At 37.8% G+C, this 20,835-nt stretch overlaps 1 protein-coding gene across 2 annotated transcripts; it reads left to right on the forward strand.

Moving 5' to 3' along the window:
- The first annotated feature begins 9,940 nt into the window (after positions 1 to 9,940).
- LOC126756435 (troponin C) lies at positions 9,941 to 14,813 on the forward strand. 2 transcript variants are annotated; one of them, XM_050469502.1, is made up of 4 exons: positions 9,941 to 10,095; positions 10,662 to 10,836; positions 10,910 to 11,161; positions 14,538 to 14,813. In XM_050469502.1, the coding sequence occupies exons 1-4, from the start codon at positions 10,078 to 10,080 to the stop codon at positions 14,564 to 14,566; spliced, it is 474 nt and encodes a 157-aa protein (XP_050325459.1). In that variant the 5' UTR covers positions 9,941 to 10,077; the 3' UTR covers positions 14,567 to 14,813. The 2 variants fall into 2 exon arrangements, with proteins under 2 accessions (XP_050325459.1, XP_050325460.1); XM_050469503.1 differs by lacking the exon at positions 9,941 to 10,095 and adding an exon at positions 10,462 to 10,540.
- Positions 14,814 to 20,835: the final 6,022 nt, after the last annotated feature.

Genomic DNA, 20,835 nt, shown 5'->3' on the forward strand with positions numbered 1-20,835 from the left:
TATTATGAAATCTCGATTATCACTTTACCATGCGAGAATATAAAATGTTCGGTGACACCCGAACTTAGCCCTTCCTTACTTGTTTGTTTTTAATTTTTAATATTTTTCATTAATAACCGCAAAAAGTACCGCCATAAAATGTAGTCAAATATGCACAATTTTTGAAAGTTTTGAGTGGTAAGGTTTGCGTGGCCACGAGTGTAAAGCTCTTCGACTAATGCAGCGTTTTTTAATCAGAGGTGAGTGACGGTTATCAAGTTAGTTTTAGTTAGATATGTACTACAGAGGAGTACAACCTCCACCAGAGGACTGAGTATTCACACCCGTGAAAAACTGTCTGTAAAAAGTCAATCGTAGCTGCTGAGCTTTATCAAGCCTATGGTTGAAACATCAGGGATGTTTTCCCAGCCAAGTGGATTGAAGTAGTCCATCGAATATAGTTTTGAGCTTTCGGGTTCTCCTGCCATTGCTTCATTCAAACTAAGTAAATTATAACGGTCATAGGCGGTACTATCTTGAAACCATTACAGAATCCCTGAATGGTTGAGTTTAAATATTACGTCCTCAAAAACAAAGAAATTGCTATCCATTAAATATTTACATATGTATCTATATGTGAACGTATTTCATTCAACTTGCTTTTGAAGTGTCGGCTTATCAAAGCTCATAAAATTAGCTAATAGTTCATAGCTGTTTACAATTTATCTGCCCAAATATCTGTGAAATTAATCGGGAAACCGGTGGCAGTCAGCAAGTGAAATCAACAGACACACCGGTTTGATGTGCAAATATGACACAGTTATGACAAAGTTTCAAATTTGGAAACCGTCAATGCAACCTATTAGTTACACACCTCTGCGGAGCTTATTTCTTATTACAGAAGATTGCATTAATTAACTATTCCTAGACACATGTGAGTTGTCAAAGTGAACTTTTGCAATCAAATATTTATTCAATCTTTAATTACGCACGCAACTTGCGTATTTTAATTAAGTTGATATTAAGTATTATTATCTGAGATAATCTCGATTACACATTCGTCATGTCAGAATATGAATTCATTTATTTACGAATGGTGCGTTCCAAGGATAGAGGAGGCTTTTTGAAATGTTGCTCAACCCACATACTACACACATACTCAAAAAATGTTCCCTGGGTTTCATTAAGGTACCTTACATACAATCACCAATCATATGGAGCAAGGCCAAGTGGATGTTCGAAAATCTTGGTAATAGTTATATGGGAGGAGGGTCTAGTTTTCGCCCAATTTTATCTATTTTAGGCGCAAAGATATACTGTTATGAGTAAAACATGTTCTGGAATTTTCATTGATATGACTCAAGTATTGGCAAATATATCCAGCATAAAGTGACGGGAATTTTATATTAGGTATATGGAAGCTCTGGGAAGTATTGACCCGATTCAACTCATTTTTAATGCAAAGATATACTATTTCACACCGGTTCCGATAGAGCCCCCTTAAACCATTTATATACCACCCGTCTAGAATAATTTAGCAGGATTTCAGTATTTAATTAAAATAAATAAATAAAAGCAGTAACTTTATGCAAGTGACCAACCTAGTTCAACGTTCCTCATCCCTGTAGTTAGTAATTCTCACTTTTGTCCTCTTTTTGAAGGAAAATGCTCCTATGTGCGGCGTTCCGATTATTTTATGTTTTGTAGCGCTCTCCTAATATTTTAATACCGATCCCATAGTTTACCTACTCTTTGACCATTTCATTTCAGTGAAATATTTTTGTAGTCAGTCACGTTTTCAGTCTGAGGACTAGAAAATAGCCGCTAGGGGAGATTAAAAGCATAAACGTGATCAGTAAGTAGGGAGTCCCCTCTTATGATCAAATTGAATTTAATTAATAATCTTAAGGTAAACAAAATTTATTTAGATTTGTAAGAGGTCAATTGGAAAGTACTCGGCCTACCATAGAAAAACATATTTTTTTGGCAAAATTCCCTTTTTTTATTTCACATAGTTTCCTATAGGGATGTTGCACTGGTTATAACAGCCCTCCAGCTTTCCGGTACCATTTTTATACTCTTGCAACCAGTTGCTACAGAGTATTATAGTTTTGTTGACCTAACGGTTGTACGTATCATCTAAAACTAAGCGAGATAGATATAAGGTTATGTATATACCTATAAATGATCAGGATGACGAGAAAAGTTGAAATCCATCCGCCCGTTCGTGCAAGCTGTAACTTGAATAAAAACTGAGATATCTCGATGAAACTTGGTATGTGGGTTCCTCAGTACAAAAAAAGCCCACAAATCGCTATTAACCGAAAACATATAAAGTGCCATAACTAAGCACTCAGCTAAGATATAAAGCTGTATTTTGGTACAGAGGATCGCAGTAGCAAGGGGCACCTGTGGAAATAAATTTTTGAAAAAGTGGGCGTAGCCCACTCTAACAAGTTTAAAGTACATATATTTAAGAACTCCTACCGACAGTGTGAAAATGAATGAAATCGGACAACGGACAACAGACACGCCTACTTCCCAAATAGCACAATTTTAAAATTCACTTGATTCGTTCAGTTTCCAATACACAAATCAAGAGCTATTAATATAACGGAATAAAACTTTTCACGAATATTATCTTTAGAGTGTGCCGCCTTCTTCTTCTTATTTAATGGCGTAACCGCGTATAGCCGAGTTAACAACAGCGCGCCAGTCGTTTCTTCTTTTCGCTACGTGGCGCCAATTTCAGATTCCAAGCGAAGCCAGGTCCTTCTCCACCTCGTTTTTCCAACGTAGTGGACATCTTCCTCTTCCTCTGCTTCCCCCCAGCATCGAATACTTTCAGAGCAGGAGCGTTTTCGTCCATTCGGACGACATGACCTTGCCAGCATAGCCGCTGTTTTTTAATTCGCTGAACTATGTCAATGTCGTCACATATCTCATACAGCTTTTCATTCCATCGAATGCGATATTCGCCGTGGCCAACGCGCAAAGTACCATAAGTCTTTCGCAGAACCCTTCTCTCAAAAACTCGCAACGTCAACTCATCAGATGTTGTCATCGTCCATGCTTCTGCACAATATAGCAGGACGGGCATGATGAGTGACTTATAGAGTTTGATTCTTGTTCGTCGAGAAAGGACTTTACTTCTCAATTGTCTACTTAGTCCGAAGTAGCACCTGTTGGCAGGAGTTATTCTGCGTTGGATTTCGAGGCTGACGTTGTTGTTGGTGTTTGATGCTGGTTCCAAGATAGACGAAGTTATCTACGACTTCAAAGTTATGACTGTCAACAGTAACGTGAGAGCCTAGTCGCGAGTGCAACGACTGTTTGTTTGATGACAGGAGATATTTCGCTTTGCCCTCGTTCACCCCTAGATCCATTTGCTTCGCTGCTTTATCCATTTTGGAGAAAGCAGAACTAACGACGCGGGTGTTGAGGCCGCTGATATCAATATCATCGGCATACGCCAGCAGCTGTACACTCTTATAGAAGATGGTACCTTCTCTATTTAGTTCTGCAGCTCGAACTATTTTCTCCAGAAGCCGGTTGGAGAAGTCGCACGATAGGGAGTCGCCTTGTCTGAAACCTCGTTTGGTATCGAACGGCTCGGAGAGGGCCTTCCCGTTCCTGGCGGAGCTTTTCGTGTTGCTCAACGTCAGTTTACACAGCCGAATTAGTTTTGCGGGGATACCAAATTCAGACATCGCGGCATAAAGGCAGCTCCTTTTCGTGTTGTCGAAAGCAGCTTTGAAATCGACGAAGAGGTGGTGTGTGTCGATTCTCCTTTCAGGGGTCTTTTCCAAGATTTGGCGCATGGTAAATATCTGGTCAGTTGTCGATTTGCCAGATCTTAAGCCACACTGATAAGGTCCAATCAGTTTGTTGACAGTGGGCTTTAATCTTTCACACTCAATACACTCAATAGAACCTTATACGCGATGTTGAGGAGGCTTATCTCACGGTAGTTGTCGCAGATTTTAGGGTCTCCTTTTTTGTGGATTGGGCAGAGCACACTTAAATTCCAATCGTTGGGCAAAACTGTTCAAGTTCTTAGGTACCGAATATTTAGATCCCAGTACCCATAGTTGGCTTTTGATCGAAAATCTCGAAAATCTCGGTCAATGTGTGATATATATAACTGAGATAAAGGGATAATCCTTCTCTCTCAGTATACGCTTGGTAAAAGAAGAAAAAGGACTTGGTGGTTAAATATTTTTCGGAAGCTTTCGAAAGCGTCTTATATTTTATAAATCTTATATTCTAACATACTTTGTTAATTATTTGCAACACAGTTTAAATTTTTAGAAGAGTGCTTTAAATTTACCAAAGGGTTACATGGGTTTACGGGTTTCAAAATTTTTTTATTGTTTTATTTTCAAGTTGATCCGAGTAATAGTTGTAGAGATACAACCTTGAGAATTATTTTTAACTTTAGATAATTTTGTAAGGAGTTATTCTGCCAACGCGGGCGCATCTACTTTCCGAGGAGTAACCGAAAATGGCGTCGCAATCGCCGAGTTTAAAATATTTTTTCCAAAAATTTCATAACTTCTTTGTTAATAGTGTATGTTTGCAACATTAAAAAATTTAATAAAATATTTAATTTTTTATATGAGTATGAGAAAAAAATTTTAGAAAAAAGATTGTTATTTACCTGAGGAAACCCATGTTACTCCTTAAATCAGTCAGGTATATAGTTGTCAAAAAAAATCAGTAAGAAGGGAAATTTAAATTTTTAGTACGGTAATTAAAATATTACCCAAAAAGACTAAGTAAACCAAAACAGTTTTCTATAAATTCAAGAATTACTTTAGTTAGTTTTCACACCCATCATCCGTTAGTGTTAGAAACGTGCATTTTACACTTTGATAAAAATGACTATTCATCGTGGAATGCGCCTTGCGTGCTACCCACGAACATCTTTCACATTTGACAAGCTGTTATTAGACAACTTGTTCTATAATTATTTGAAGTCATCATATTTCTGATTTATTCATATAAAATACATCTCTGGATATATATACATATATGTATATATATACATATACATGTTTATGTGCAAGAAATATGTAGTTAATCTCATTAATATTATGCTCAAGACCCATCACTTGATTCTCGTAATTAGTGTAAGCAATTAAGCAGTCGTTGGAAATTTGAATTTAAAATGCTCATACATACATACAATATAAGTTTAATTATATCTGTTTGTATATATTAATAAAGAAATATGCTAAAAATTTCCTCACATTTCCGTTAGCATTATGAATTTTATATTAACTCGCTGAGTGTTTAAAAATAAGAATTTATAGCGTTCATTAATTAAGTTTGCTTCATAGCAAGTTGCATGGATTTAATCTAAATATAGCATATATATACATATGTATAAGTATATATAAAATATGCCCGATTGTACATATATTTATATGTAAATACACATGGCAACTTGTGCACACACACATCGAAGAATTCTAAAGTTGACAATGGAAATTGTAAAATAGAATTTCGGTGGAAAACACAATAAAATTCGAATCGTTTATAATCCCCAAACAACAGCAACAACAGTAGGCCTTTGCGTGTGCCTGAAAATATCGCCAGTAGATTTTTTTCCACAACCAATTGGGCTGGCAATGATTAGCCCTCACCAGCGCTACATTTTAGCTTAGTCTTCAATGGTGGCATATTTTTTATCTCACTCCCACTAGGTGAAGGGGGATAGGCAATTGTTTTTTCGACTCAGTGCTTTTTGCTTTACATACGATATTCATTTGTTTCGCATTTCACTTTTTAAATGTAAACAAAAAACGCTGAAAATTCTATTAGCACATCTTTCACTTGTCAAACTCAGCGAGAGTTTCGTGAAAATTGACAAATTAGCTCGATAACATGTGCCTATGTAAATAAAGTAGAGTTCGTATGAGGTCCAGTGCATTGTACTGCTTTCAGCTGTTCAAACATTTTCGAATATAATCCATTTCGAAACCTGCGAGTACTTACAAACGTTCCTTTCTATATATAAGACACATTTTGCGATGTCGAAAAATGAACAATAAGTGGTTCGCTAGTATTAATGATACATTGAACTTATTAAATGGCAAATGTCTCCGAAGGCTCGGAGAACTAAAAAAGCATCACCAAAAAAGTTATAAATATCTCGCTTCAAGTTGCCGGAAAGTACAATTATTTTGTTCGCTTAAACAGAAACTGGGGTAATATGGAATTCAATATATCGGAATGAAGAGACGAAATGATATAATGATGAAATTTTGTATACTATTAGTAAATAAATAATGAAGTTATTTTCATAAATACAGAATGAAGATGGGATTTGGCCACGGGTATGGCAATAAACCACTGTACTCACTTGGTAAAGGGGGGTAAATGGCATGTGTGGCTTGAAATTTTCTAACAAATGCGATCGACTACGTACTAAGCGGTTTAAAGTTCTTATCAAAGATACTAAAACTTTTATCTAAAAATGGTCTAAACCGGTCTATTAGTTTTCTTGTCTCCATCAAGATAATATAAGGATCTCCAACGCTTAGGTTAATATGTGAGAGTTATTACCAAATTAGCTACGGGGAAAATATAAAATAAAAAAGAGTTTTTTATTCCGCACTCATATTAACAATTATTTTGATATTAAAGTTGAGAACGAGTGGTTGAAAATTTTATCTGATAAAACATATTGACAATGTAATGTTTTTCGCAGACTCTTGGTAGGATCGTGATTCGGATTTGTCTGGAAGTATATGTACGTTGCTAAAATATTTCCTCTTTTACTAGAAAACCCAGTCACAATAAACTGCGGCCTCAGATGAGTTGATGAAGCATATGCTTTATAAAATACTTGTGTAAAAAACATTCTGACAAAAAAGCACCGGGAAATTATAATTAAATTCCCCGGGTAAATGATATTTGAAAAAACTGTATTTGGCTAAGTTGGGAGGACTGTCCTTAATTACTATGCAAAATATGAGCGCGATCTGTCACCCCTTTTCTTTATAGCAGCTACTTAAGTCGGTACACCTCAGTAAAGCCTTACGAATTTTACAATGGTTAAAATTATCGGACAAAGAATTTGCCTCAAATTTTGTATTTATAACCAAATTTCGTGAGTGGAATCGTCACAAATGTTGGAAAAGGCCACGGTGATTTAGTTTTATCAAAAACGCAAGCATAAGTACGAGTGGTACAAAGCCTTCAAAGTTGAAAACATGCTTCGTTCTGGACGACCATCAAATGATGAAAATATTTAAAAATGTGAAGGATATGGCGCTTGAAAATTACCGGTCAAGAGAGCTTCAAATATCTCGCAGATCCGATTTTGAGTATGAAAGGCGTTCAGCTCGACTCGTCCAGATAAAATTGAGTTTTTTCAAAAAGTAAACAGGTCTCTTTGGGCATACTAGACCGTGCGAATTCTGATTCCACATTCATGGAGAAAATTATAATTGCCAATGAGATATGAGTTTATGAGCTTTACATGCAAACAAGTCAACAATTATCCGAATGGAGGAAAATAAACGAGCCGAAACCAGAAAAACCACGCCAAAGCCGCTCTAAAATCTAGATGATGCTCATTGTTTTTTACGATATTCGTAGTTTTGGTGCGTCATGAATTTGTTCCGGAGACACAGACCAAATTTAAAACCAAAAGCGCAATAAATATACGATTTGCGGGTACTTTATTGTCACAATGTATAACTACTTGAACCCAGTTAATACATATGTATTAATCGAACCTCTACAACATTATATAATATATTTTATGCTTTTCTGGATTTCAATGAAATTAAATATTTAGAAGTACCTATAGTACGTTTCTGCCATCGGAATAGATAAGTAACTGGAAAGCTTACCATACGATTGTTAGGAAAATATAGGAAAAATCTAACCATAGTTATTTTTCTTGGAAATAATTGTGATTAGCTTAGATTAGCAAGCAACTGAGAGGTTGCTCTTAATGCTACTTCGAAATTATGGTTCTAATGCTTCAGTTGGACTAAATATATGAGGAATGATTTTAGCGTTTTAAACTTTGCCTCTAGAAAATGTTTAGACAGAGCTCTTTATTAAGCCTAACTGGAAGTACCTTTAGTAGAAGTCGCCTACTGTCGAAAAAAAAATATTAGAGTACTCAGATTGGAGGGTTAAAACGAGCTGAGAGTGTAGACGGCGACATCGAGTTGAATCCGAGCAGAACAGAGAGTTAAGCGGGAGTATCCGAACAAAATCCGACTTAAGTTATAGTTGTCAACTTTTTTTTTGAAATAAGGGGTGCGGCGAACCTCGGAACTCCTGTAATTAACACTAAAGAAATAGCTGCATGTGAAGAGGAAATAACGTATGGGTAATATATTATTTTATATTTCGCATCAGTAGCACATCTAATGATCTCCTGTCATCGAACAAACAGTCGCCGCATTCGCGACTTGGCTGAGACTTGATTGAGACTTGGCTGACACTCATACCATATTTTCCAATTCGTAGATAATTTCGTCTCTCTTGGAACCAGTATTAACACCAACAGCCACGTCAGCCTCGAAATCTAACGCAACAGGCGCTACTTCGGACTGAGTAGGCAATTGAGAAGTAAAGTCCTCTCTCGAGGAACTCTATAAGTCGCTCATTATTCCCATCCTGCTATATGGTGCAAAGGCATGGACATCATTTGATGAGTCGACGTTACGACTTTTCAAGAGAAAGGTTCTGCGGAAGATTTATGGTCTTTTGAGCATTGACCACGGCATATTTGTAGAGACAGCGGCTGCGCTGGCTAGGTCATGTCCGAATACCAGTCGGGGGAAGCAGAGGAAGAGGAAGACCTCCACTCAGTTGGAAAGACCAGGTGGAGAAGGGTCTATTTACACGTGGAATCTCAAATTGTCGCCAAACAGCGATAAGGAAAGACGACTGACGCGCTATTAGTAACTCGGCCATAACTGCGTATTAGTGTCTACGCCAATAAAGAAAAAGAAACAGCACATCTAATGAGGGCATTTCTCCTTCACTTCGCCCTATTCTCTCGACCTACAAAAATCAACTTTATCAATGAACCTTTCACTTTGTGAAAATATTTTCTCGCAGTGTATGGAAATTGTATAAATATTTATTTCATCTTGATTTCGTTAAGCTTCGCAAACCACTACAAAATATCTTGGATAAATTTATACAATACAGTACAGTGGAGAATCCAATGATTTTACAGTGTTTTTCACAAAATATACATTGTTGTTATTGTAATCGTTGTTTGCGCATCGGAAACAATTTTTATTGTCCGTATATACATATATATATATATGTATATGTATGTACATTCCATTTGTATATGCGGTTAACACCAACGCTTCTTTTGCTTTTGCTCTTTCTGTCGTTGTTGTTGTTGCATTTGCTGTGATTGCGGCCTTTCGTTTGACTTTTCCACACTTTGGTGGCCGTTGATATTTCTGCGGAGCGCGTTGCCGCGAAACCGATGAAAGCCATCACTTAAGTGCGGCGGTGTGTGTGCCTTTGTTATGGCTGTCGTTTGGAAATTTTTATGGGGCGTGCGAAACTGCATTCGTTTGTGTGTATGTGTATGGCGTGTGTGTGTAGCGACCGCATACGTATGCGGGTGAGATCCTGTGCGGGCGTTCGAATGGATGTTTATTGGTGGCTTTATGGTGTACGTCCGCTATGTGGGTGATTGTGTCAGACATTTTTGCTGTACAACTGCCAACCGCGAAGCAACCGAACGACGAAGCGGGGCGAGCGGTCGCTTTCGGGTGCGAGAACTTTATCAGTGAATACTTCTGCCCGCTTGTAGTACTCAACAGTACTAAATAGGTGGCGTGAAGTGTTTATATATGTATGTATGTATATAATTTATGTGCGGCAGTTGTTGTTGGCCACTTTTAAACTAAACGATTTAGATGTTTTTAAAACTTTTTGTAGTCAAAACTAATTTGTTGAACTAATTTCAGTTGAGTAGCGCACGCTGAAGAGGCCAATTGTCCGTCTGTGAGGCAAAATAAAAGTCAATTTTGAGAAATCAAATCCAAAACAACCAAACACATTCACCGGACATCACCGCAAACACACCGCCCAGCCAATATGAGTGATACATTTATTGTGAGTGAAAGCGGAAAGAATATCAATTTTTTACTACCTAATTTATTAATTAATTAAAATGAGCGCAAATCATAAATTTCGTGTGAAATGTTGTTCACACCTTCGAAAACAGGTTTTTTCGCTAGAACACTTTTGCTTCTTACTTTTTTTTGGAAATGAAATGAGTTTACAAATAAAAGTCGTGCGCCTGTGTGGGTGCATTGCATTCATGCGTGTTGTTAACGTCCATGTGAAATTCAAAAACCATTATAAAATTCTATTAAAAGCATAAGAATGAATTCGAAAATAGCACAAAATGTAAAAAAAGTATGTAAGAAAAAATTTGGAAAAGTGAAAAGCGCGCAGATTTTCACAGCAAATGTAAGACGGCGCTTGTCGTTGCAATCATTCTGTTTTTGATTTCGGTCCGCATTGCAACGCACATAATTTCTAGCAAGACATCATGGTACGCCAGCAAAACAATAAAATACTCAACTTTTTAAGTTAACAGTTAGCAACTGCAGTTGTTTCAAACGTTTGTTTGCGACGACAATTTTATTAACTTGCAATTATTATCCTTACCGCAGGATGAGGATCTAACTCCCGAGCAAATCGCCGTGTTGCAGAAGGCCTTCAACAGTTTCGATCACCAAAAATGCGGCAGCATCTCAACTGAAATGGTCGCTGATATCCTGCGCCTTATGGGTCAGCCCTTCGACAAGAAGATCTTGGAGGAACTCATCGATGAAGTCGATGAAGACAGTGAGTGCCTGCTAAAGTCTAAACTCAACTTTAAGTGCATTGAAATAACATTTATTTTCTTGCTGCCACACAGAGTCCGGGCGCTTGGAATTCGAGGAGTTCGTGCAACTTGCCGCCAAATTCATCGTTGAGGAGGATGATGAAGCCATGCAAAAGGAGTTGCGTGAAGCCTTCCGTCTGTACGACAAACAAGGCAATGGCTATATTCCCACCTCTTGCTTGCGCGAAATCTTGCGCGAATTGGACGATCAGCTGACTAATGAGGAGCTGGACATCATGATTGAGGAAATCGATTCTGATGGCTCCGGCACCGTCGATTTCGATGGTAAGTGCGACTTGTGTTTGCAGCAAAATGTGAACTATGCATGTGAAAGAGAGTTTATTGTGAGAGAGTTAGTTGTGTTTGGTGAAAGTAAACAAATCCTTTAATTGATCTTATGAAATGAGTGATTTTAAGAATAGTCTCCGGAATGGTATTTCAAGTTGTTTAAAGTGGCTTAAGTGATTGAAAAAAATAAAAAGGAAGAAAAAAGTTAACTTCGGTTATACCTAAGCTAGAGTAGTCTTCACAAATGATGTTCGTTCAGTTTGTATGGCCGCTATATGCTATAGTGTTCCGATAGTGTTCCTTAACAATTTCTTCTGAGAGTTGTACCGAAGCTGAAATAGCCTTCAAAAATAAAGAATTTTTCATACCAGGAAATGATGTTGATCGTTCAGTTTGTATGGCAGCTACATATATGTTATAATATGGCCGCTATATGCTATAGAGGTCCGATCTAAACAATTTTTTCTGAGTGTGCACCTACCTTAAACTATATATTGAACCAAATTTCATGAGGATGTCCCGTTAAAACTAAGGGTTTTCCATACAGTTTATGACTATGATCGTTCAGTTTGTATAGCAGGTATATGCTATAGTAGTGCGATATTGAAGGTTCCGACAAATAAGCAGATAACTATAGAGTCGTATAAACAATTTAGAAAGCAGTAGAGACCATTATTATTGTATTTAAATCAAAACTTAATCTTCTTCTGAACTTTCTTTTGTGTCAATATCAGGAAATTTAGAATAGTTTAGTATTCCCTAATAAAAAATAATCAGTATGTGTCCTTGACTGTTTACCTCACTGATAAGTCTTTTGTTTACAATATTAATTCAGTTGTCTGGATTAACTTTTTAATCTAAAATATCTAAACTGCTAGTAAATTTTTATTTCAAGTTTGACAACAACTTTTTCTCGTGGTTAAGTTCGGTGCGCCGATTAAGTTTATAGTGACATTCTCTTGGTTTATTGTTCAAATCATAATGTGATAACACTTGTTAGAATTTTTACGTTAACATTTTTATCATCGGCTATTAATTGTGCTTTCAGTTCTTAGTTTTCAACAACTTTTAGTCTCAAATATAATTTTCTAAAAAAAAGGTTGAAATCAGAAGTGCGTGTCAAAGGCAATTTGTTTGCAGTCAATCCAAATAGACGAACTAATTAACATCATTTTCACGTATTTTACTTTATTTTTTTGAATAGTTACCCTAAATAAGTGCGCCATTGGAGGTTATTTCGAATGCGTGGCATAAATATTTAAAATATTATTTTTCGAGTAAGTTTTGGCTTCATGCCAGCACTGAAATCTAGCCGGTATTTGCTTAATTTTGTTTTTTTTTTCTTTGACAACTGATAAATCTTTTGACACTGACGTGGGAAGTACAACTGAACGAGGCGCCGTTTTGGGATTTCGGAGATTTTGATTTGCTCTATGTTTAGCACTAGAAGTTTACTTAGATACAGCTAGTTTCAAAGAATTCGATGTTTCAACAAAAAATTGATACAATGATGATAAAAGCCATATATGCTATATGTATATTGAAGCTGACTAGTTTAGTTGAACTTCGATCACATAGATAGACAGTAAAATTTAGGTTTTGCACTGCAACCTACGGTCTATTGTGCCCTCCCTATATCACCAAGGTCCAGCATCCTGAACAATGCCAGGAGTCTACTGAGCGCAATCCCTGTCCATGTAAATGAAATTTAGGGCCTTGAGCTTGCTTCTGTAAATTGCTGGGCAATCCAGAATCAGGTGTTCGGTCACATACCAGTTGTAAGGTGTTTTATATCAGGCAAATTTTTCTATAGGGTTGGCATATCTTACGCCTAGCTAGGGCCGTAGAGTGAAAACTGGGGTCCGATGATGATTGTAGTGAATTGTTGGAGAAACAAATTTGGACAACTTTGTTTTCGAAAGCGCCGGTCTTCTTAAAAGCTCCGGGCCCGAAAAATATTATCCACAATCTCTCGCTCTTTCACTTTCACTGCTGCTGGCTGTACCCCCCGAAAACCTTTCCGTATTCAAAATTTCAAAATCTTAGAGATAATTTATAGACTAAAATTATATTTCAAGATTTTGTATCAAAACAGCCTTTGAACATGAGAAATATTTGCGAGTATAGCCAGGAGTAGTGAAAGTGAAAGAGTGAAAGACTGGAGACAACGGACAACAACGGGCAGGGAGCTCTCAAGGCTATATAGATTTCTGATGACAGATAGAATGGCTAGGCAGTCATTTTAATACTTTTGTGCTATTTTTAGAGTTTACTAAATTCAAAGGTAGTAATAGTTGAGAATTATTGAATATTATAGTTGTAACTAATGGAATTAGAAGCTATCGAATAAAATATGGATATGCGATATATTTAGTACTCGAATAGGATGAGCTTATTAGTATTATTTTGCTGGACCTTTGGTCCAATTAGCTTCAAAAGGTCTTGAGAGGCATTTTCATTTTCTCTCGGCAGTAAACGATACGGAGCCGATGAAATTTTTATGAAGGAAACCTAAGTTAATAACCTTAAAGTATTATTTACAGTTCGAAGATCCCTATATAGTTCATAAGTGAATAATATTAAATATTTTAAATATTTAAAAATTCTATACCTTGGCTCCTGCTGATCGCCGAAATCAGCACTTGTCTTATTTACGTATTTACAATTTCGAAAACAATATTTAATTATCTAACCATAAAAGTGTGAGTGAAAGCAGTGATTACCATTTGTCGTTGCCAGACATATTAATGATAAACAGAGGGCAAGTGTTTTGAAATGCTTTAGAAAATTATTTTGGCATTTAAAATCAAAACAAAACACACACACTCACATACATATGTATAATTTGCCCGGCAGTCAATAGCCTCCAAAGGAAAGATTCTAAAATTTCGAAATTCGACTAGAACCAGCGCACGTCAGCCATGGCCGTGCCTTGGATAGAAATGATCAGCTATAAAATTATAATCAGTTGCTAAAAAAAAAAGAATCTTTTTATAAAAAACGGCGGCGAATAAAATCAAAAACAATTTATGCTCTTCATATCACTTTTCTTATGGAATATTTTTAATTTAGTATAAATGTGTGTGTGTGTGTGTGTGCTGCTTGGAATCGAGTTTTATTTTCAGCATTCCATAACAATCTAAACATTTCTAGTGTGTATGTGTGGCTGTGTCGTGAACTGTGAGTGCTTGCGTGGGTGGGGACCGAGCACATATTGCTGCTTTCAGCGAAGATCCACATATAGTATTTTTATTAGTGCCTATGCTGTGCACATGAATTTGAACGAAGAAAAACAAATTTTCCTTAATTTAATATCGCTGCTGGCCATAATTTCGGATGTTAATTTTCTCTCGTTTTATTTTTCTCATTTCAGAATTCATGGAAATGATGACTGGCGAATAAATATTTATTTTAATATTTAAATACTAGAGTTTTTCATCTAAATCTTGTATATATATACACCCAAATACAATATTTGTTAAATACCTAATACACTGACACACAAATACACAAACACACATGTAAATACCAGAACATCGAATGGCGGAATATCAACACCGCGTTGGCAACCTATACACACAAACACCATATTATATAATGTAAAACAGATTTTGCCAAATAAATTTGTTTTATCTTTTTTTGTATAAAATTTTTGTGAACTTATTTTTCCTTTCTGAGTTCAAAAGTCTGCGAATTGAGTATCCGTCAATTGACCTCGTACCTACTAGCTGGGTAATACAGATGTAGCTTGACTTACGGCGGCAAGGAAGCATATCATTATGTTTCAAAACTGGAATATATACTGTGGAATCTCAATATTTATTGTGTGTGTTTCAAGAAGTAGGTCCAATAGAGTTCCTAAACGCAAAATTTTGTATAATACCAGGTAGAAACGATGTACTTATTTCATTGTCGTATTTAGATTTCTGCAGTAAAAGAAAGAGGTTCTTATTAGATATATATTTAATTAACGGGTGATACAAGCAGAGATAACTGTTTTTGACAGATTATGCATGAGTCGTTTCAAACTGTAATTTTTTTTGTTCAGTATTATTTGGCATTTCATCACGGAGAGACTTACTTGAACAACATTTACAAATCCTTAAACTTAATAACGACGTAGGGAATGTTTTTCACGCGCTTCGCTGAATTTATGGTCAACATTATCGGCCTACTGACTGTAATATTCTCAACACCATCACCCGCCTTGAGGCCCAGCATTCATTATTGGACAATATTCGACCGTTAGACCAGTGCAGAAAACGAGGTAAGGTATAGGCGAAGAATATATAGTAGCCGTAGCTGAGAGTGTCCACGAACACCGTGAAGAGTCGATTCGGCGCCATTCGCAACAACTCGGACTGATCTGTGAACTTTGACATCGCGTATTTTACATTGAGATATTAAATTGAAAGCATACAAAATGTAGCTTGTGCAAAAACTGAAGCCGCTCGACTTTCCTAAGCGACCAAGAAGATCAGACATTTTCGATTCAAAGTTTGTTCAGCGGTGAGGCCCATTTTTGTCTCAATTGATATGTAAACAAGGAAAATTGCCTCATTTGGAACAAAGAGAAACCTGAGAAGATTCAAGAGCAGCCATTCCATTCAGAAAAAACGACAGTTTGGTTTGGTTTGTTTGGTGGAATCATCGATCCATATTTGATTAAAAATGATGGCGATGAGAACGTACCCGTCAAAGGCAACCATCATCGCACCATGATAACCGACTATTGGCTGTCTGAAATAGAATCACGTGATCTCGGAAATATTTGGTTTAAATAAGACGGCGCCACTTCCCACACATCGCATCAATCAATAGATTTAGATAATTTCACGCCTTTGGCTGGTCGATTGGCCACCAAGATCGTGTGATATCACATCGCTACACTTTTTCCTGTGGGGATATGTAAAGTCTAAAGTCTATGCTGGCAAACAACGTTTCGATTCAGGCCTTAGAGCAAAACATCACGCATATGATTCGCCAGTTACTCGAACGAGTAATCGAAAATTGAACTCAGCGTACCATCTGAGACGTACCGCGGCCAATACCTAAGTCAAACGTGACATGATAAAATGACAAACCTTAATGAATACACTGACAAAATTTGAAACAAATCCGTTAACAAGCATTGCAACATAAGCTCTTCAAAATCACGTTATCTTTTTTGGTGGAGGTGTAACCTGAATACGACTTCAAGACTGTTGTGAGAAAGCACTTTTTTCGCTGTTTGAACTTAAAAACCATAACTTTTCGGTCCATAAAATGGATCTTATCGAATAAGATAATGGTTTTGATAATAAATTATAAATGCCAATAAATTGAAGATGCCAGAACTCTTTAGATAAATAATCTTCGCAATATGGTAATGACCTTTCAGTTTGCAGCCTCTGAAGCAAATATCGCACAATTAATTAATGAAATTCATTTCCAAAATTATTTTTGGTGTCCATAGAGCAAATTTGTTTATATATTAAATTAAATTCTATACGGATTTATGATAGTATAGCCATGAGATTTGGTTCAAAATATTATTGATGTATTTCTGAGAATATTCCTGTGTCATGTTATTACTTAAAATCTTTATAGCTGGATATAAATTCGGCAAATGATTATTTTCTTTTATCAAGAGACATTTGGAAAAAAAACATATTCTCAATTTTGTCGGTATTTCCTTGCTAATTCGGTAAATTCAATCTTCTGATGAATCTTGCGTTTTAAGTTAGAACTATGTAAAACACTTGAGTGTAATCTGGATAGAGCATGGTTTTGTGATCGCCATTCACTTGGGAGCGGTCAGAAACGATTCTTTTACAGTTGGGTCCAGCAGCTTACGTCTTCCGGTCTTTGACCAAGTATCCTCTGGTTAGCCTAAGAACATCCGTTTGAAGGCGAGCTAAAGAGATAAGGCGAAACATCCCCTACATAGGGTTGCGCGCTGGGTTTGGGACCCGCCACGTAACAAAACACCCCCACTGAAAAATATCAACCAGCCTCGGATGAGAGACCCCATTTTTGATTACGACCATGGCAAACGAAATAAGGACTACGAATTGAGGGCATGCACCTGGAATGTCCGGTAAGGCTGACATCACCGCCGTCCAAGAAATGCGAAGGACGTGACAAGGTCTCAGGCGAATAGGTCCTTGTGGCATTTACTACAGTGGCCACATAAAAGAGTAAAAATTTGGTGTGGGATTCGTGGTGGGAGAGAGACTCCGTCGCCGGGTACTGGCGTTCACCCCGGTGGATTAAAGAGGGAAGCGAGACGCGTTTGCAGACAGAAAAAGAAAGAGGCCGAAATGCGTGAGTATGATGAGCTTGATAAGCTGGCCGACAGGGGTTATGCTCGAGAATTCTACGAAAAAATGCGGCGGCTTACAGAAGGTTTCAAGACCGGAGTATACTCTTGTAGAACCTCCAAAGGTGATCTAGTCACCGATGCCCAGAGCATACTTAAATTATGGAGGGAACCCTTCTCCAGCCTGCTGAATGGCAGTGAACGCACAACGCCAGGAGAAAGCGAACCCGATTCCCCAATCGATGACAATAGAGCAGACGTTCCATTGCCCACCGAAGTTCGAATAGCAATTACCTGTCTGAACATCAACAAAGCGGCGGGGCCGATGGATTGCCGGCCGAGCTCTTCAAACACGGCGGCGAAGAGCATGCATCAGCTTCTTTGTAAAATATGGTCGGACGAAAGCATGTCCAACGATTGGAATTAAGTGTGCTCTGCCCAACCCACAAAAAGAGAGACCCCACAATCTGCGCCAACTACCGTGGGATAAGCCTCCTCAACATCGCTTATAAGGTCTTATCGAGCGTATTGTGTGAAAGATTAAAGCACAGTCAGCAAACTGATTGGACCTTATCAGTGTGGCTTTAGACCTGGAAAATCAACAACCGACCAGATATTCACCATGCGCCAAGTCTTGGAAAAGAAAAAGAGCTGCCTTTTTGCGGCGATGTCTGAATTTGGTGTCCCCGCAAAACTAATACGGCTGCGTAAAGAGACGTTGAGCAACACTAAAAGCTACGTCAGGATCGGGAAGAACCCCCCCGAGCCGCTCGATACCAAACGAGGTTTCAGACAAGGCGCACTCTTTCGTGTGTCTTCTTCGATCTTTTTCTGGAAAAATTAATTCGAACTGCAGACCTAAACCGAGAAGGTACAATTTTCTATAAGAGTGTACAGCTGCTGGCGTATGCTGATGATATTGACATCATTGACCTTAACAACCGCGCCGTTAGTTCTGCTTTCTCCAGAATGGATAACGCAGCGAAGCAAATGGGTCTGGTGGTGAACGAGGGTGACTTATAGAGTTTTGTTTTTGTTCGTCGACAGTGGACTTTACTTCTTAATTGCCCACTTAGTCCGAAGTAGCACCTGTTGGCAAGAGATATCCTGCGTTGGATTTCTAGGCTGACGTTGTTGTTGGTGTTGATGCTTGTTCCTAAATAGACGAAATTATCTACGACATCGAAGTTATGACTGTCAATAGTGAAGTGGGCGCCAAGTCGCAACAATTCTTTTTTTGAAAACAGAAGATATTTCGTCTTGCGCCCGTTAACTACGGGACCTAGTATTTGGAGGAAGCAGAACAAACGGCTATCGTTCCGACCATATCTTGCAAAGAAGCTGATGTATGCACCTTGTCAGTTCTTCGCCGGCTGTCCGCTTTCCTCACTGCAACATGGCAGTCCTCATCGTACCTGCTGTCCTTTCGACCTTTACGAAAACCGTGTTTTCCGTCCAATCCGGAGACAATCAGGTACCTTGATGAATTTTTCTATGCTAGAACCTATTACCACCGATAATCATATCTCGGGTTCTAGCGAAGTCGATCAGCCTAAACCCATTTGGGGATGTTTCATCATGGAGGCTGAATTTACCGACCCTTGTGCTAAAGTTACCTTCTTTGATCACCATGTCGTTAAGCACGATTTTGACATCGCGGCGGGGCAGCTCTCATAGGTGCACTCCAAGCGCTTTATGAGCCATCTTTAGCCACAATGTCCTTCTCTTCCTTCGGGGAGTGGGCGCAAATTAGCGACATGTTAAAGAACATCGCTTCGAGTCTCTCTCCCACTACGAATTCGCGCTCCTTTACATCTACATGTCTCCGTTCTTGTCCCTTTCATGGCATTTCTTAGACGGCGATAATGTCGGCATTTACTTTTACGAGGACATCAACCAGCTGGCCATCGGCACTTTTCCAATTTACATTCCAGGTACTCGCCCTTAAATTATACTCTTTATTACGTTTGCTGTGGTCCTCTTGATCTTTCACTCGAAGCTGTTTTCTTCTTTTCATTGAGGGTGGTTTATATGTGCGAGTAGTATAATATGTATTTTATACACATTTCTATAACGAGCCGCTTGTTTCAAACCCAGAGGTGAAGACGCTGCAATTAGATCAAACCCTTAAACCGAATATGTCGATGAGGTTCCGCTGAAGCTTACTCTCTTTTAGACGTAACCCGGGTTGGTTACCGTTTCCAGGGTGCACGGCGAGGACGCAAGGTTAGGAATTGGGTATAGCCTAAGACTGTTATTGCTTACCCGACGTGTGTCTCTTTCGAATTAGTAGTAACCATGTATTTTGAGAAAAGTTAAAATGCCTTTCTATAGTTTTGGTTTACACAAGGGCTAATGAACTTCATATAAGCAGAAATAAACATTCAATTTGGTTCCATATTCAACTAATTACAATGACATCCAACAGTCTTAGCACGAATTTCAGATTCATTTTCAGTAGAACAAATCCATCAAATGTTCGTTTAATGACACTTCATAACAATTCTAAATGATGAAGAACATTTGTAACCACACAGAAACGATGTGAGGATGTGAGGTCCAATCACAAGTATAGTGTCTTCAGGAAAAAAGACAAGCTATTAAGAGGAGTAATTAGCTAACTTTTGAAACTAAAAGTAATTATTGTGTCTTCTGCGAATCTTCGTGTATACAATTTCAATGCAACACAGTGATGCCGAAGGGTTTGTGGTTATGTCATAAAAATAAGAGGAACATTAATTTCATATAACTGTACATGCAAAACATTTAGCGACTGCGAATTACCTCACGGAGCAGTGAGTGTGTGTGAGTGTATATGTGCGAATGCGTGAGAATTTCTATAAACAGTTAATAGGTCTTTTGTAAGAGCCAAAAGTCGCATGTAAATATATGAAAGCAAAAACAACAACAGCTAAATGTAAACTTTCAACATGCAACATGAAGCTGCAAGCTGTATTCAGGCAATAACAAAACGAGCAGCAAGCTGCAGCTACAGTTATCCATCGATCACAGTGAAACAAATTGCGATCATTTCCGCTGTCGATTACTGATAACATTCATCAATGATTCTTCATCTTCGACTACATATTCATCACTTGCCACAAATGCGGCGTGCCGCATGTTGTAATCTTGCTCTCGCTCACAGTGTTGGCGGCCGATGTTCGCTGATTACCATTGGCAACATCACAACCGATTGCAAAAGATCGTAATTTTTACTATGCAACAACAAAACTGTTTTTATCTATCAAAAGAGGATGCGAACTGAGAAATGCTTGCAAAGAAAAATACAAAAAAAAAACTTCTTGCCACATTCGTTTTGCAATCGCGCAATCGCAACGAAAATGTCTTCTTATTCAGGCGCTCACTCACT

This window comes from Bactrocera neohumeralis, chromosome 4 (genome assembly GCF_024586455.1).
Source record: "Bactrocera neohumeralis isolate Rockhampton chromosome 4, APGP_CSIRO_Bneo_wtdbg2-racon-allhic-juicebox.fasta_v2, whole genome shotgun sequence".
NCBI lineage: Eukaryota > Metazoa > Arthropoda > Insecta > Diptera > Tephritidae > Bactrocera > Bactrocera neohumeralis.

Bases quoted from the DNA above. Each gene is read 5' to 3' on its own strand.
- LOC126756435 (XM_050469502.1), top strand. The intron at 10,837-10,909 runs GTGAGTGCCTGC...GCTGCCACACAG, and splicing joins CGATGAAGTCGATGAAGACA to AGTCCGGGCGCTTGGAATTC. The intron at 11,162-14,537 runs GTAAGTGCGACT...TTCTCATTTCAG, and splicing joins CGGCACCGTCGATTTCGATG to AATTCATGGAAATGATGACT.